General features: G+C 42.7%; 2 protein-coding genes across 3 annotated transcripts in view; both read left to right on the top strand.

Moving 5' to 3' along the window:
• The first annotated feature begins 1580 nt into the window (after positions 1-1580).
• On the top strand, positions 1581-4154 carry LOC138579873 (neuropeptide Y receptor type 6-like). Its single transcript, XM_069650099.1, has one exon. It carries the CDS (start codon positions 1731-1733, stop codon positions 2847-2849), a length of 1119 nt encoding a protein of 372 aa, XP_069506200.1. The 5' UTR covers positions 1581-1730; the 3' UTR covers positions 2850-4154.
• A 7565-nt stretch (positions 4155-11719) lies between these two features.
• Positions 11720-17045, top strand: part of LOC138581352 (neuropeptide Y receptor type 6-like) — a 30192-nt gene continuing 24866 nt past the window's right edge. For both annotated transcript variants that reach the window (XM_069652624.1, XM_069652623.1), the window contains exon 1: positions 11720-11909. The gene's annotated coding sequence lies outside the window, so the exon portion shown is untranslated. The remainder of the gene's footprint in view (positions 11910-17045) is intronic.

Here is a 17045-nt window from a genome sequence, read left to right as displayed (position 1 = left end):
GATGCTAAGGATATGCAAGCTGTACTTTTTGAGGATTTTGAGCATACCTGCCCATTCTATTGGATTTTCCTTTAGAACCGCGTTTGAAAGTTTATTGGGTCCCGGTGTTCACAAGCCCTTAGGGTTATGGATCTCAGTCGTAATTACCCTCAGGGGCCAGTGGGCATTTGTCTTAAGTATCCCCATTAATGGAGTAGTTTGGCTATATTGCTTTTAAAGAAAGATTGACCATTTCCATGCTGGGATGGGGTTGACTAGCTTCTTTTGCCCATCTCCCTTTATCTTAGACAGCATTTGCCAGATATCTCCGGTGTTCCTGTTACATAACACTCTTAGAATCTGCTGCCATTGCTTTTTTTCATTACTGAATTGATGGCATGCTAGCCATTTTTTAACAAGTCCTTTTTTACTTTCCAATCATGCTAGCTTTTGCCTCAGGGATCTCTATAGATAATACCACTTTCCTAATAGCTCTGCGTAATGGTCTTTTTTCACCTTGCACCTCATGATCGAATTGGTGCATAGGCTTGTTATGACGGATCAATAGGTTTCTGTGTCTGAGGGACCCGACATTAAATGCTGGAGTGCTCAAGCAGTCACCCATCTCAGCCAGACCATATGTAGAAAATGTAGGTAGATCATATCTAAATAGACGCTGTGTGGCGCTGCCAGCCCTACGAAGATTTCCTGGTGTCCACCCCATTTGATTCCCTCCATTATTAATGTTGCTGCGCTTTCCTTGCACTAGGAAAAGCCCTGTGAGATATTTTACCTTTGTTCACGCACTCGTTATGTGGGCTCAGAGAAAAGCTATTGCTGCAGCAATTATACATTTGGAATGAGCCCCTGGGCTTGCATAGAACTGCACATTGCATCTCGGGCATAGTTGGTTTTTCACAGGAACAGCACTGTGAATGCAACTGCAGGCAACCCCTGCCATTGCATGCATGCTTTTCATGCACAACACGTCATGATTGTCACATTGCTAAACTATTTTCTAAATCAAATATGGTCCTAAAAATGAGAGCAAGCCGTTTACCATGGTGTTTTTCTCATTGCACCATATTCACCCATCTTACTTCTGATTGAGCACTTGGATGCCTTTGACAGACTCCATTTTATCATTTCTCGGTCTGCCTCACCAATCCAGCACTCCTCATGCAGGCTGCAATTGTAATTCACTTATTTGTTATTTCACAATGGCTGTTTCTCTAGCACCACTCTGGAAGCTTGTGGAAGCGGCAGGGCTCTGTGTAGAGAGCATGGCAAATGTAATGAGGTTGACAAATTAGAAGGATATGAAAGAGGTATCTTTTGTGTGCCAGGGTAATGTAGATAATGACAGGGCACAGGTGGAGTTTTGCAGATAGCGGATTAATGGGCCAAGTAAAGTAAAGTCTCGGTTGACGTGGGCACAAGAGGTCCTTTGTGTCGTCATTAAATCCATCGATAGAAATCTTACGCATCTTTAATGCATCTCCTACAGAGTTAAAATTATCGGTTGTTACAAGGTGTATAATAATTTCTACTAAAACATTGTGTTCTTTTCCAGGATCCTGCTGTATGTATTATTGTGAACGCTGAAAACAGTTACGAAAAGAACAAGCAGGAAAAATGAGTCTTAACAACCACATCTCAACAAGGCTCCGGCAAAGAACCTTCTGACGAAAGAATCAGCACAAACATTGCAGGCTGATTTTGGCGGGTAGTTTCAATCGTTGGACCATAACATGACTGAGCAAGTGCCTGCTCACAGTGGGGCCCTGCTTAATGTAACCGTTATGAGCAGCAGTAGGCCGCCCTTGCAGGAATTTGACTGCCAGCCTTTCGTTTCTGTTTACGTCCTGCTGATTATCGCCTACACGATAGTGACTTTAGTTGGCCTTTTTGGAAACCTCTGTTTGATAATTATTGTAAAGAAGCAGAAGGAAGCTCAAAATGTGACCAACGTGTTGATTGCCAACCTCTCCCTCTCCGACATCTTGATTTGCTTCATGTGCATTCCTTTCACGGTTGCCTACACCTTGATGGACTACTGGATCTTTGGCGAAGCCATGTGTAAGATGAGCTCCTTTGCTCAAAGTGTCTCTGTCTCTGTATCCATATTCTCACTTGTCTTGATTGCCATTGAGAGATATCAGCTTATTGTAAACCCGCGCGGGTGGAAGCCGTGCGTTACGCATGCTTATTGGGGCATCGTCTTCATATGGCTCTTTTCCGTCATCATCTCCATTCCATTTTTCATCTTCCACCAAATCACAGATGAGCCATTCAAAAACATTTCCTTGCACAATGATTTGTATAAAGGCAAGGTGGCCTGCATGGAGGTGTGGCCTACGGTTGCCAAGCGACGGGTATTTACCACCTGCCTTCTGGTTTTCCAGTACTGTGTGCCGCTGTGCTTCATTTTCATTTGCTACCTGAAGATATTTGTGTGCCTCAGGAGGAGGAACGGTAAGGGGGACAGGCTGAAGGAGCGGGAGAGCCGGGTGAATGATAGCAAGAGGATTAACATGATGCTTGTCTCCATCGTGGTCACCTTTGCTGCCTGCTGGCTGCCGTTAACCATCTTCAATGTTGTCTTTGATTGGCATCATGAGGCCCTGATGAGCTGTCACCATGATCTGATGTTTACGCTGTGTCACTTGGTAGCCATGATTTCCACCTGCATCAACCCGATCTTCTATGGCTTTCTAAACAAGAATTTTCAGAAGGATTTGCTTTTTCTCATACGCCACTGCAACTGTGCCATGCCACAGGAAGAATGCGAGAATATTGCCCTCTCAACCATGCAAACCGATGTATCAAAAGGCTCTCTGAAGTTGAATAATGCACCCACCGATATCTAATGCAACTAATTCATTATCACCAAAATCAGCTGTATTTCATGTCCTGTAACTGGCTATCAGATTTCCAATGTGTACTAGTACGAGTAAATGGTTTATGGTCTTTGCATCGAATGCTATTACATCTAATGCCATTCCATCGAAATGTTTCCATCTAAAAAATGGCCATCAAATGCATTTTTTTTCCTTATTTTGGGGGTCCCCACCTCAAACCCCTATTTTTTTACCCTTTGAAATGCACCTTAACAAAAATTAACCCTTTATCCCCCAAAAATATGCATTCAATGGACATTTTTTAGATGGAAACATTTTGATGAAATGGCATTAGATGCAATGGCATTCGATGCAAAGACCAGATACCCTGGTAAATGTGTGATGCTAACAGGTTAAACACATGTAATTATTGGTCCAACATTGTGTGCTGTGGGTGAATCCAGTATATAGCTAGTTGTGTTCATGGTTGCTGTGAAATGTCTATTACAAATGCAAAGTCTCCTGCCCCCTACCAACACCAAAGCACATCCACACATGCCACTTGCATGCTGTTTGGTGAAGCAGGACAGTAGGGTGTCTCACTGGGTCCATTACAGAGCTTGCATCCAAACACTGTGATTATGGCGCTCAGAAAACTTTGACAACATCATGAGATTTGGCACACATGTCCATGCAATATTATGTATGACAAAATATCATCTGTCTGGATAGTCATTAATATTGATTATTGGGACAGATTGTCAGGCGTGAACAACTAATGTGTGGATCTCACATTGCCATCAATTCACAGTGTCTCTTGGAACCCATTTAGGAGGTCCCCTCGCCCATTTTTCAATGCTACTAGGAGTAGTTATCCCCCCTCTGCCCAAAGAGTTACTACTCCTTTAATTAGGATTTTTACTCATGCCTCACTCTACTTTAAAATATATCAGAGCTCACTCAACCTCCACTTGCGGGCGAGTGGGGGAAGCAGCCCCTACCTCACTCTACCCCTCTTAAACTGGCCCCAACCCACCTCTACTGTAAATGTTAATCCTGGTTGTATATAGATTAATATGTTTATTGGTCCAATATACATTGTGGTACTATGCCCCTTATGTTAATATTATTGTTTCTGTCTGCTCCAGTATCCCTTTGCTCCATCCATAACCGCCCATCACCAGCCGGCACACGCCCAGCTCAGAACCAGTGCACACTCTAATGTCCTCCTTAACCAGGTGCTGCCTCTGCCATCTAGAAATGTATCCTATGTAAGGCATTTCGATTTCCAATGGCATCCCTAAAAGAAGGCGTGGAGACCGAAGAAATGCACAGGCAGCCATAGAGATAATTGAGAATATGCCGCGTTAGGGGTGGAAACTGGTGGACTTCTGTATTCTCCCCTCACCCCGGTGCAAACCCCCACATCCCGCCATTGGGGAAAACTAGAAAGCATGGTTAATGTTAGTACTGAATCACCATCCAATCAGCTGTGGCCCTAGTGTGGCTGCCCCACACTAGTTCTGGGATTAGCAGAGATGGGGTGGTCATCCAAGGGTTCTCCACAAAAAGGTTTAGAAAGGAAGGTGAAGTGTTGAACCAACTACTGACCAAGTGAAGACACTGTTTTGCAGCCACAGTGGCGCCTTTAAGCACATCATGACACCGGTATTGTTAGTTCTTGCCCTGTTTGTCTTGTAACAAGATAGTCAATCAGATCTCAGTCTATTGTCTACTAACTGTGGAATTGTTCTGTTGATGTTAATAAATGCAAGAGAACGGTATTCACATGGAAGGAGAGTTATTTTTTATTTTACTTCGCATGAGTCTAGCTATTGACATTGTAGAGAGTGATGGTTTACGTCTGAGTTCCGCAGGTATTTTGTGCCCCCACCCCTCCTTTTCTGCTCAACACCACTAAGCACCCTCTTTTCCAGCTGAATAGCTGCTTAAGGCAACAATCAACTGATGAGAGCTCGGTATGTCTTCATCTTCTGAGATAAATGGATTAAGGCCAGTCAATTGTGCAGTATTTGGGCTGAGGTATGCATTGGAGGAAGGCAAGCAATGTACACCTCAATAGCCATAAAACCAAAGTTCTGCTATTTCAATTCCACCCACAGAATGCCCCCCCATATGTATGGTCCTATTCAAAAGGGGTCTCTATAATTGGTATACTCGTTTAGTCATCTGAGAGGTTGATATATCCTTTTACTATAGTGGCACAAGTCCAAGGTATATCTGAAGCGGCCCCTGACCATACACACGAATTGTGCAGGATACGCTCCCTTACTCAAGACCAGGCAGACCAGCACTATCGCAGACCCTCAGTAAGTGCTCGTTGAAAACCCACAGCCACATTTATCTACGACTCTTAAATGGAAAGACCACAGCCATATGTTTCCAGGACTCAAATTAAAAGATTCCAGCCTTGCTTTTAAAGATGATCAGGAATAGAGCGAGCATGCCTAGATTGTGGGGATCATGACCCCAAAACTGTGTCCTGGTGAGAGTGGATAGTGGTGTATGCAGCGTTATAACTTCAAAGTCTGATCCTCTTATGGCCCTGGTTGATATCCTGCGAAACACATTCTGCGGGAAAGGTGAAGTCAACCCACGACGCCTAGCCTCTGCCAGTGGTCAAAATAAATACTCACGAAGTGAACCTGGTTTTTGCCAAAGACATGCGCCGAGGTAGGGGAACTTTGGATTCATTTTCTCCAAGCTGTCAGATTGGATTCATTTTCTCCACGCTGTCACATGGATTCATAGATCTATGCCCTTGTGTTGCAGAGGTTTTTCATGTGGAGTCCTCTCTGTGCGATGTTTAACTATGCTATGTTCGTTTTCATTTTATTGTCATAATGTTTTGGGATTTTCTTTTCAGCTAGTCAAATAGCAAAAGCCTTTTCAGACTGCACAAGGTAAAATGGCATCAGATAGAAGACAATGCAAATGGTCAGTGCCACATTACTGGATCGCTTCAGCTTTCTGAAGGCTTTTTCCAATGCACCACTGAGAATAGAAATAGGCCTGGGCACAGAGGCGGTAGTCCCATGTGATATGGCAAACACCGTCAACTGTAAGATTTGTTTCAGACACAGCATTCAGGAAGCACTGAAGTGCCTCCAATGGGATTTGTGATAGGAATTTGTGACGTGATACAAACCTAATTGCACCTACGTCACTATGAAATGAGCCCCTATACCGAACCTGTAGACAAAGTAGGGGAATTTTCATCGAAAGCATTGACATATTTTTCTACCTGTATGTTCTTTATGTGGGTTTATTTGTATAGTTGATGTATATATAATTGGGAACATATGCAATGTACTGTTGTATGGCAGTTGTAACATTAGCCAACAATGGATGGATCATTTTCCCCAATATGAGACCTGTTATCCCACCCAGTGATATCTGCTTTATTTAGTTATTTTTTCGCATTATCAATATACCTAAAGAGAAAGAACCATGCCTCTCTACTCTCTCTAACTTGTGGTACTTGACGGAACTGTGATGACCATGTGCAAAGTTCTTCATGAGATGAGTGCATGGTGGGATATGGGGAGGAGCTAAAATGTGTGACGCACTTCTTAACTGCTCAAGCTGCCCTTTCCTCGCTCGCTCCCGCTCCCTTTAGCTGTTGACACCTGACTGCAACTCGGTCCTCTGTGGAAAGGCGCAAAGTACAAGCTGGGGCAGTATCAGGCACACTGTAGGCTGGCCTCCAAAAACAAATTGAAAGGGCCCTGTAAAAAAGAGTAAGAAATGAAAAGAGGAGGTCGCAACCATAGCACACATTTCAATAAAGAGGTCACACTACAGAAACAACATTTTGTTTACTGTTATTTTACACAGAAGCCAATACAGTGAAATCCTCAGCTGCAAATTGTCCAAGTATGTAAATGGCGTGTGCTGAATTAAACAGCACTGCCCTTTGCCCTTTCTAGTCAATGAAGCAATGCAATCTAGAGGAAAGTCCCTACCTAGAGGATTGAGCTTTAAAATGGTTGGCATCAGGGTACCAACCTTGTCCTATTTAAAAATGCCTTTAGTGACACACCTGTACTAAAGGTGCCCTGCATATGTATGTACACCACTATATAGCTTTAAAAGTAGAAAAGTGAATTCTGACCTTTGAAAATCTCACGTGAGCACTGTCTAAATGAACATTTAAAGGTCTCTGAATAAAGGTACCTGAACCATTTTTAAAATTCCATGGTGAGAAATACATGTATTCTTCTTTTAAAGCCCCTTTTGAACCTGCCTCCAACCAAAGATTGTATGCATGCTGTCTGTGAATTCTGCGGCTTGTTAACACTGAGCGGTAGCATATTCCTGTATGAGGTGCTGATAAATCTCCTGCTGGGAGCAGCCGAGCTCATCTTGTCTAGTGGTTATGAACGTTTCATGTTAAATTTTACGTTTGTGGGAATTTATCTGCTCAGAAAAATTCTGTATTTGATCAATCTTTAAAAGCTGTAGAGTGGGCTGCCCCCTATGACCACCTCTAACACTAAGCCCACACCATCTATAACCACAGACGCTAGCTGAAAACAGCTGGCAAATCTCTGTTGGTGAGGTGATTGGCAACCAATGCCAACCCTTAGCAACCATTGGCAACTGATGAGTCTTTATATGACTAAAGTGGGGAGGGATACAGTAGGCCAGGTTTGAATGGGCTACTTTTCTGTAAGAGCAGTAACAGGTGGCGGGGCAGGGAGGGATGGGGCAGGAATAGACCATAAGTATGTACTTCCTCCTCGGTTATGCCATAAGTATGTGAAAAGGCACGAGAACGCAACAGACCTCTGTCTTTTGGTCTCTGGCTGTGTGCACAGAGGTGTTTTAATGAGTGCCTGAACATGTTTGGGGAATCCAGGATAATGCAACAAGGACATGGACATGTGATATCAAAACCTGCCAAATGTGTGAATACCTAGACTTTTTTCGCACTATCTAGCATACGATAGCGATACCTGTCATATGATGTAATTCTTATAGCAAATAATGGCAGTAACTGGTATATGGAAAATGCCTGGACAATTCCTAAACACTTGCATTACCAGTGCTTTTTTTGTTGTTTTCGTAATGTAGCGGTTTATTGAGAAGCCACACTCAACACAGGGAGTCCCTTCCCTCCCCACTCAAGTGGTTATTCAACAAACTGTTTAACAGATATTTTTCTTTAGCCCTATCTCAGACACATATTATGCCCCTTGCAACCCTCGCCCCAAAGCTAACAATGAGCCAAGAACCAGGCCGACGAACAGGAAATGTATTGGTATTTATTTAAATGAAAAGTAATAGAAATTAGCCTGGAAATATCAAACACACCACTTTATCCGTGGCACAACACAATCACCTTCTGTCAGCATAAATAAATCACAAAAGTGAGTTGATAAGAACACTGTCACAATTGTACACTTTCTGCCAATTTCACTTCATGAAATAATGACACTGATCAATAATATAATTTCACCCAAGCTTTTGGTTTAAAACAAACACAGAGCGATGTATCCCTCTGTTTTTCAGACGGCCCCCTTGCTTTGGTTTATGTTGGGAAGTCAGACAAAAAAATGGAATGCTTTGGGGAATGTGGGATTTAAGACCTCCCCTTACAATGTGAAGTGAAGTTTGTTAATTTCAAATGTTAACAATATTCACCCATAGTGTTCTGCCAAATGGGGAATTAATTAAATGAATATGTTTGTGTACATAGGCTAAGGATCTACACAGTATTGCCTCCTGCCCTGCTATAAAGGGAAAGGATTCATGGTAAGCAGATTATCCACATGTTTTGGTTTTGCAGGGATTAGTTCTACTTACATAGCATGCCTCTGTTTAAGGTTCAGGAAAGCCAGCTGCATCTCAGGACACTCTGGAAAGATAGGGCAGGGGTCTGGCCACTCCACCCTCAAATATGGCCCCCACTCTCCACCACAGGACCCAGTCAGCTTTGAGGCCTTTCTAGAAATAGACAGCTCCACCCAGATGCACTCTCAGCAATCTCCTCTGGTGTCTCCTTACAGATGGCAAATTTCAGCAGCCTTCCTGATGGTCTGTCTCTTCTCTCCTTCCTCCTGTCTTTCTCCTTTTCTGTCTGTCCGGTTTTGGTCTGTCGTTGTCCTAGTGCAGCCCCCCTTATAAGCAGCAATGACATCACCAATTTTACAATCTTGGGGAAGTACCCTGCAATAATTCCTGCCACTAGGATTAGACAGTTACGCCCCACTCTCCTCCCAATCCAACTTCCAAGCCAGGATTGGTGTTGGGGTCTGCAGCACCATATGGCAATTCCTATTTGTAATCATCCCTTTGTTCTCCTTTCAACTTTTTGACCCAAACTAGTTATGTATCACAACTTCATAATTTTACTAGCAACTGCCATACTAAACATATTTTCTGATTGAGCTAACCATGGAGAATTAGATAAGCCAACCACCAAATCCGTACGATGTAGCATGGCCATGTGGCACATCTCTGCCGTTTCCATATAAAGCACAGCAGTTATGAAGATGTAAGTTATTAAGCATATCCCTAATTTAATTTTACACCCGCTTACCAAATCTCACATTTGGAACATGTTCAGATCAGCCAGAAACCTAGTCTAACTAGCTATTACAGTTCCCAGAGTCACAGGTAGATGCATTTTATATCCCCAAAATTGCCTAGAAATTAGATAACAAATAGTACAAAAATGAAATCAATCCACATTATGGTTGCTGAGAAAAAGGCCTAAATGATAATAGTCCTTTTAACTTATTTGAGAATATTCCTGTGGGACAAATGGCAATTTCTGCTTCAAGCCATTTGTTTTCACTGGGTCAGCCTGTACCTTCATCAGCCTCCTTTATGTTGGAAGCTTGCTCTTTGAAGTGGGTGCCCCCATTTTCACACGTTAGTCATGCTCCAGCCAAGGGTGATTTTTCTTGAAGTCCCTGCTTTCAGAGACAGCAGGTCTGCAGAACACTGAATTTCGACACCCTTAGCAGCACATTTTTATTGCGGTGGTTATTAGATGGGCGATGTGACATCTAGGCTAGAAGTGGGAGTTTCCTTCATGAGGTTTTGCCCACAGTCAGAAACATTTCCCGACATTGTTCTGTGAGCAGTCATATTTTTTTAAGTTTTGCTTTTGAAAGGCGTTTTAATTTGCACACAAATCAGTTTGTGTGCAGTCCCTTTTTGTTTTCAATGTTTACAAATCCTGTTTTCCATGTGACAGGGAGCTTTGATTCCTCCTTCTTTTGTAAATTAAAATGCTGCTTGTCCATTGGTAATGACAGGGAAGCCTCTTTCCACATGGCTCTATAACTTTACTTGAAAAACAAAAACAAAAGCCAGCCCGTTTTTGTTTTAGTGTTTAAAATCTTGCTATTCATGTTAAAGGGGCTTCTGTTTGTGGCCTTTAAATGCATCTAACATGGCCCGCCTGTTCTTCCATGACTCTTGGTTGGGGAAGAGCATGGCATAGTGAGGTTTCCTTAGGCGTAATTTCCTTCTTCAGGGAACGGGCACTCCAGTCTCCCCTTCCATCTCTGGATTGGGGGTATTGCATGGCACCCCCTTTTCTTCCTTCTTTTGGGAGTGTACACTCCAGTTTCCCCTTCCATCTTTGGGTTGGAGTGCGTGGCATGGCAACCTGTTTCTTCCTTCCTTTCCAGGTCCCTGGGGTTCTCACTGGACTCCACTCTGAGCTCCAGGCTGGAAGTTTAAGGAGGTTAGTTCTCTAATAAAAGACAGAAAGAGAGTTTCAATACTTTTTACACACATTTTTGCCCCAGGAAGATTTACATAGAATTTACAACAACAACAACATACTTTTTATTTTTATTTTTTTATTTGTTTTTGGTTTATGAGAAAACCTTTACAAAAGAAAGTATTAAAAATTCAGATTTCGTACAAAAAGCAGTTTTTCCCGCATATTTAAGAATACAGAAAGTGAAAGAATAAAGCAAAAGGGTGAAATAACAAGGTAAAATAAAGGCTTAGAAACCAGGGATTTAACTAAGCAGACTGATCCCCTTGACTGGAGGGTTCAAGAACTTGGCTAGTCTGTTGATGGTTCCTTAAGATAGTAAGCTTCTCCAAAATGTTTACAATCTCAGCAGTTAGCATGACTTCTTGGCCAGAGATCAGTCTGTCCCAAAATGCATCTTGAACTAGGCTCTCCTCTCTGGTTATAAATCTCCCCAGTGATGATACCCTGATTGTCCATGTGCTTTCACACTCCAGCAGCAGGTGTTTGAGGGATTGTAAGTTCGGAGTGGCACAGATCTTGCAAAGGCTTATTGCCTTCTCGCCCTGGTTTCTTTGGTCCAGTATTTCACCCGTGTGGGCTATATTCAATCTGAGCCTGAGAAAGTTGTTTCTGATTCTTTGGTCCGGGAATTTTTCCAGGTAGTGCGGGATGGTGCCAAGCTTTCTGTCCGCTGTCAGGAATAGGTTTGGAGGGTTAAGTCTTCTGATTCCCTCGATCGTTTTGATCCAGTCCTCCGTTTCTAATGTTTTTTTAACTTTCTTAGGATTTTGTATGAGAGTTTCTCTTGTTAATTCCAGCCTATATAAAATGCAGCCAATCTTTTCTTCCAAGCCGAGGAGTTTTTTTTGATTTACACTTTTTTAGATGTTGGTTTACATCGAAGAAAAGAGTGGATACACTGACTGTAATTATGTTACGATAGAGGGACAGTAACTTCCACTCCGCGCGGCAGCTCAAAGAGGTCAGGCCCAACTCAAATCTCAGACTAGCGAGAGGAGTGCACAATGGGAGATGAAGAGAAGATTTCCACAAAGAGGCCTCAATTTTGCTCCAGTTGTAGCAACAACAACAACATACAGTTATAACATGATATTTCCATTTCACCAAACACATTTTATTTATTTTCTTAGTATGTACAATAACAAAAAGTAAATCCATCTGAGTTATCATCCTTCCTTTTCAAACTTCAGATGGTTCCTCTGCTCGACTTTCATTTGGCTCATCAATCAGTCGTAAAGCGTGTCTGGGATGACAGCTTCAAAGGCACCACGCGAAGATGGGAGGAAATTTCACTCCTTGACCTGATTCCTTTGAGAATTGTACAGGTAAGCCTTGTCACCTACTTCATACTCTTTCTTGTTGGTCTTTAGATCATAGTAGGTCTTCATTCCTTCAGCCGACTTTTCTAAATTGTGCTGAGCATAAGCAAAAGAATCCTGTAGGTGCTTCCTTAAATTTTCAATGTACTCATGAGTAGTGGATGCATTTATCAGGGTCTGCTCCTGAGTCCTATAGAGGAGATGTTGTGGTAACACCATTTTTTGTCCGTTCATGAGCTCAAATGGAGACATCTTGGTTGCAGAAGATAGTGTATACCTAATAGCCATCAGGACAAGTGGCAATCGGATGTCCCAAATGGGTCCAGTGTCTGCCACAAACTTCTTTAAGATACTCACAATTGTTTTGTTGCATCTCTCAACCCCTCCACTTGAGGCCTGGCGGAAGTCAATGTGGAGTTTTCTTTTTAGCCCTAGAATCTCCTACACCTTCACCATAACCTCACTGGTAAAATGGCTTTCTCTGTATGACTCAATACTTTGCTGGATGCCGCAACGAGAGAAGATGTGGTTGATCTTTAGTGCAGCAGCATGTCACAGTCAACATGTACTGAGCGAATCACTAGCCTGGTAAAATCAACTTTCAAATCTGACCAAGGCAGTGTAATTCACCTTCTTTGCAGGGGAGCTCTGTGTGTGAGAGAACTGGATTGGAATTGAGCACACACAAAACACCCCTTTAGGTAAGTGTCAAGGTCCTATCCTATATATGGCCAATAGCCAACCTTCCGCAAGATTTCCAATGTCGTATGAAACCCCCTATGACCGGCAGTGGCAGTAAAATGGGCGTGGTTCAATATCAGGCCTCGGAATGAGGTAGGTACAACCCACTGGTCACTGCCAACAAACCGTCTTATCTGAAACATCTTGGAAAACTTCATGAACACCCGGAGATCCTCTTTACCCGTGTAATCTGACTCTGTTAGAGGATAGCTTCCGGGGTCTTCAGTGTGTCAACAGAATGTCCCAATAATTGGGTCCTCTTTCTGTGCAGTGATCAAATCTGCCTCTGAGGTATCTTTTCTCCACTGGGCTGTTGAGAGTTCACTGTTAGCCCGAGTTTGTGACCTGGTGACAGCTGCATTTGGATTTCACCCAGGAGGGATTCCGTTTCTACGAAATCTCCCTGCAGAACTCCAATTTTCGCCATCTTGTCAGCCAGGTCCTTCCCAGTCTTATCTGGCCCCTCTATCTTGGAATGACCTCTTATCTTCTTCCAATAGATGGTCATCTCAGTGGAAGTCACCAGATTGTCGATTCACTGGATCAGTTGGGCATGCTTTAGGGGTTTGTTGTTTGCAGAAAGCATGCCTCGATTCTTCCAGTTATTCAGGTGTTCCACAAACCCATTCCTGACATAATTAGAGTATGTGATTATGACCAGTTGGTGGAGCACTGTAGTGAGGATGGCTTGATAAACATCCATCAGCTCTGTAAGCAGACTCATTTGGGGTCCTATTTTTTTATTTTTTTTATTTGTATATGGTTTACATAAGAAACCTTACATTTAATGAATAGAAAAAGAAAAAATACAAAACTATAAATTAGCAATACAACCAAACCCTAAACTCCTTATAAAATGTTTACACAGCAGATACAATCAGTGCAGAGAGATATAAAAATTGGACATTAATAAAAATTACAAACAAGACAGGGCATCGCAGGCACTCCTACTTAACTGATATAGCTCAGATAGTAGAGTCATAGAGCAAAGATAGAGGGAATGTAGATGAGAATGCATTAGACAAGAGACTCAAATCAGGGGTGCATAGAGATCTAAAGATTTGATAAAGCCTGCAACCGCAAGGCCCTCGATAACGTTAGAAATTGAGAGACATCTTGACCATATATACTTTTCCACCCACAGATGTCCCAACATATTGAATTTTCCCAAATAAAGTGCCCTTAAACCTTTCAGTGCAACACAGTCTAAAAACAGATGACTAACCATTTCAATGACCCCTGTCGCATGACAGAAATGACAGAGGATATTTAGATCTTTAATTGCCTTCCTTCTGTGTAAGACTTCCTTCGTAGGAAGAATATTCCACCTTAATTTCAAAAGGAGGGAGCGATAATAGCGATTGGGAAATTGTGTCAAGATAAAGGACATAATACTTCTCTTCTTATGTTCGAACTTCAAATCACAGAGAGAAGGATAAGGATGGAGTTTTTCAGTTGTACTTATCCAATCATGGGAGTAGAGGAGCTTTTTCACTTTGTCCGGGTTAATCATCAAGGTATCCAGGTCCGTAGACAGATCTAATAGAGTCCCATCACAGAGGTCTCTAAATTATAGAAAATATACATTGGGATCCAAGCATCCTTGTGAGAGGAGGATTTTGCCCAAATCGACATAAAGAGAATCCTCTTTATGACAGAGCAGAGAACGGAAAAGCGCTAAAACCCACCAAAGGTTTTTGGCTCCCAAAGATACCAGATATCAGACCTAATTCAAACCTTATAGCCACTACAGGGATAATATTTGGAAGTTTCATAACCTTTCTCCAAAAAATACCCCCAAGAGAATCCCAGAAAGTGTAGATATCCAAGTAGTGGAGTTCCAGGCCATATATTAATTTTGGAACAACCTTTCCTTCTAAAAAAGTCTACTGCTGGCTTAAAAGAGAACCTACCATACTTATTGTCCAACTTAATAGTCTGAGAAATAAGGGGTAGTGCTTTATATCTGATATAACGTCTAAGTTCACCAACTGAGGGTTGAGCCAGGATCAAGAAACCTAAATGAACAATTTTTTGTGCTCTAACAATCAGTTCCCCACATATTGTCCACACTTGTTTGTTCCCTTTTTTTCCTTTCGAGAAGACCATGATACGAGTTTTATTAGGGTTGATTTTTAACCCATTAATTACAGCATATTCTTTGAACTTACATATTAGTTCTTGTAAGCCGACTTTGGTCTGATCAAAAAGGAGAAAATCGCCAGCATATGCCAACCACGAGAACCTTAGCTCTCCCAATTTTGCGCTAACCAGTCCTGAATCCCTAAGGAATTCCCCCATATCAGCCAGATATAGGATAAAAAGACAGGGGGCCAAAGAACAGCCTTGTCTTACCCCTATGCAAGTTCTTATTCTTCTTGAGAGGGTCCCTTCTAGATGAATCCTTAAATGGACCCCCAAATTCTCATACAAGGCCATAATCACATTGGGAAGGCCTGCCGGTGGCCCCCATTTAGAGAGTTTGGCCCATAGATGGGACCTAATCACCAAATCAAAAGCATTTGACAAATTGATCGATGCAACATATAACGTTCCACCAAATTTGCTCCATGCTGAGCCTTGTAGAGCAGTTAAAATAAAAGCATTTAGGTTGGTAGAATGGCCAGCCATGAACCCTGTTTGGAATTTCTCTAGAATATGATTCTCTTGAATCCAGACATTAAAATGAGAGAGAAGCAGAGAGGCAAACAGCCTGCAATCCGCATCAATAAGGGAGATCGCTCTATAGTTCTTAACAAGAGTCCGCTGACATCTCTTAAAGATGGGAACAATATGAACAGTCTGCCAGCTAGTTGGTATAGTGCCAGTTCTCACTATGTCTTGGAAGCGTGAGCGTACCTGGGAACCCGTGTCAAACATGAATGCTCCCAGGTTGGTTCGACGATTTCATCTGATCCATCCGGGCAAACCCAGAGGAGCTGGTTTCCAGAGGAGGCATACTGTCATGAACCGTCGTCTACGTCCTTTCTGGAGCTCCTGGTCCCTGACTCGCAGGGGATTGCATGCAGTTATCCTTCCAACATGGCCGCCCGGAACAGAATACTCTGGATCGGTCTATGCGTTCCACGCTGCTCATCCTACAAAAGGGACACACCCCCGCGGCTCTGCGCGTCTCAACGCTACCGCTACCTGTAGTTGGACGTGCTTAGCCGGAGTTCAATCGGGGCTCTAGCTTGATTCCTTGTTCCCAGTCCCTTGAATTCCCTCCTGTTCCCTTTCCTCCCCAATCTCCTGGAAAACTTTCCGCGCTCGATTCACGGTCTTCCGTGCCTCCGAGCGTACCTTAATTACTTCCTGGAATTACCCTGGACTTGTAGAACGCTCCTGGAAACTGAACCGCTGCTCTCACGCTGGACGCCGAAGACCAGCGTTCGGGACTATACAAATCCCAGTCCGTAAAGAAGAAGAAAGGTTGCAAGTACACAACAGAAACAGATGAGAAGGGGAGAAACTTGTGACACATAGCTACTGTATTAGTATTAGTAAGGAGATGTAGATTTCCCCTTGTATTCTAGGACATAAAACCCAATTTATTAGAGTCTGTTTTCTTTGTAACAAAGCCCAGACTATTACTAGGTAGCTAAATTCCACAGTCCAGAGGTAACCTGGTCCCAATTTCGAGCGCCTCCGTAATTCCTGGCCATGAAATGCTTCCATTGAGGATGAGAGGGTCTTTCTGGTAAACCATAGTAAATTTCCCCTTTACTCCTCAGAACTCCCATGCATACGGGGTGGTTGACTTGGTTTTACCAATTTAATTTCAAAACCAAGCTCCCTCAAACCCTCTTTTTCTCCCATTATCAGGTGCAACACCACTCTCGATTTCAAAACAATATTGCTAAGATATACATGATCCTTAAGGGGAAAGTAGATCCTTTCTAAATAATAGCTAAAGATCAGAGATAATGTAGGAATTTGATGTAAAATTTTAAGGATATTCCCTCGGTTAAGACACAAGAGGGACACTACCCCAGAGACTTACAAGTTGTTCATTATTTCCTGAGAAATAAGGCAGGGAGTCCGAGATATCCTTACTGAATTGATTTAATGGATTATCTTGAGATTCAGGGTCCCTTGCACCCCGTAGTCTAGTCCTTTTCTGAACTAAATGGGGACCCCTTGGGAATCTTTTCGGGCTACCCAGGGATCCTAGATTAATAGGCTTAGATTGAGTAGAGCCCAAAAAACCAGGGACATAAAGATCCCCCAGTGCCCTGAATCCCACCATAGGGTCTTTGGAATCTGGAGAAAGAAAATCCTCACCAGTTTTCAGAGACTCAAGAGTAGCCTCAATGGCTGATTGACTCCTAAGACCCCTAAGTGTCATCCAAATACCGATCCACGCACAAAACTAGAGAACCAGAGAAGCAAACTAGAGAT

This window comes from Ambystoma mexicanum, chromosome 3p, assembly GCF_040938575.1.
Source record: "Ambystoma mexicanum isolate Mex_15411 chromosome 3p, UKY_AmexF1_1, whole genome shotgun sequence".
In the NCBI taxonomy this organism is placed as follows: Eukaryota; Metazoa; Chordata; class Amphibia; order Caudata; family Ambystomatidae; genus Ambystoma; species Ambystoma mexicanum.
Note: the sequence above shows the minus strand (reverse complement) of the source record. Positions and strands in the feature narration are given on the sequence as shown.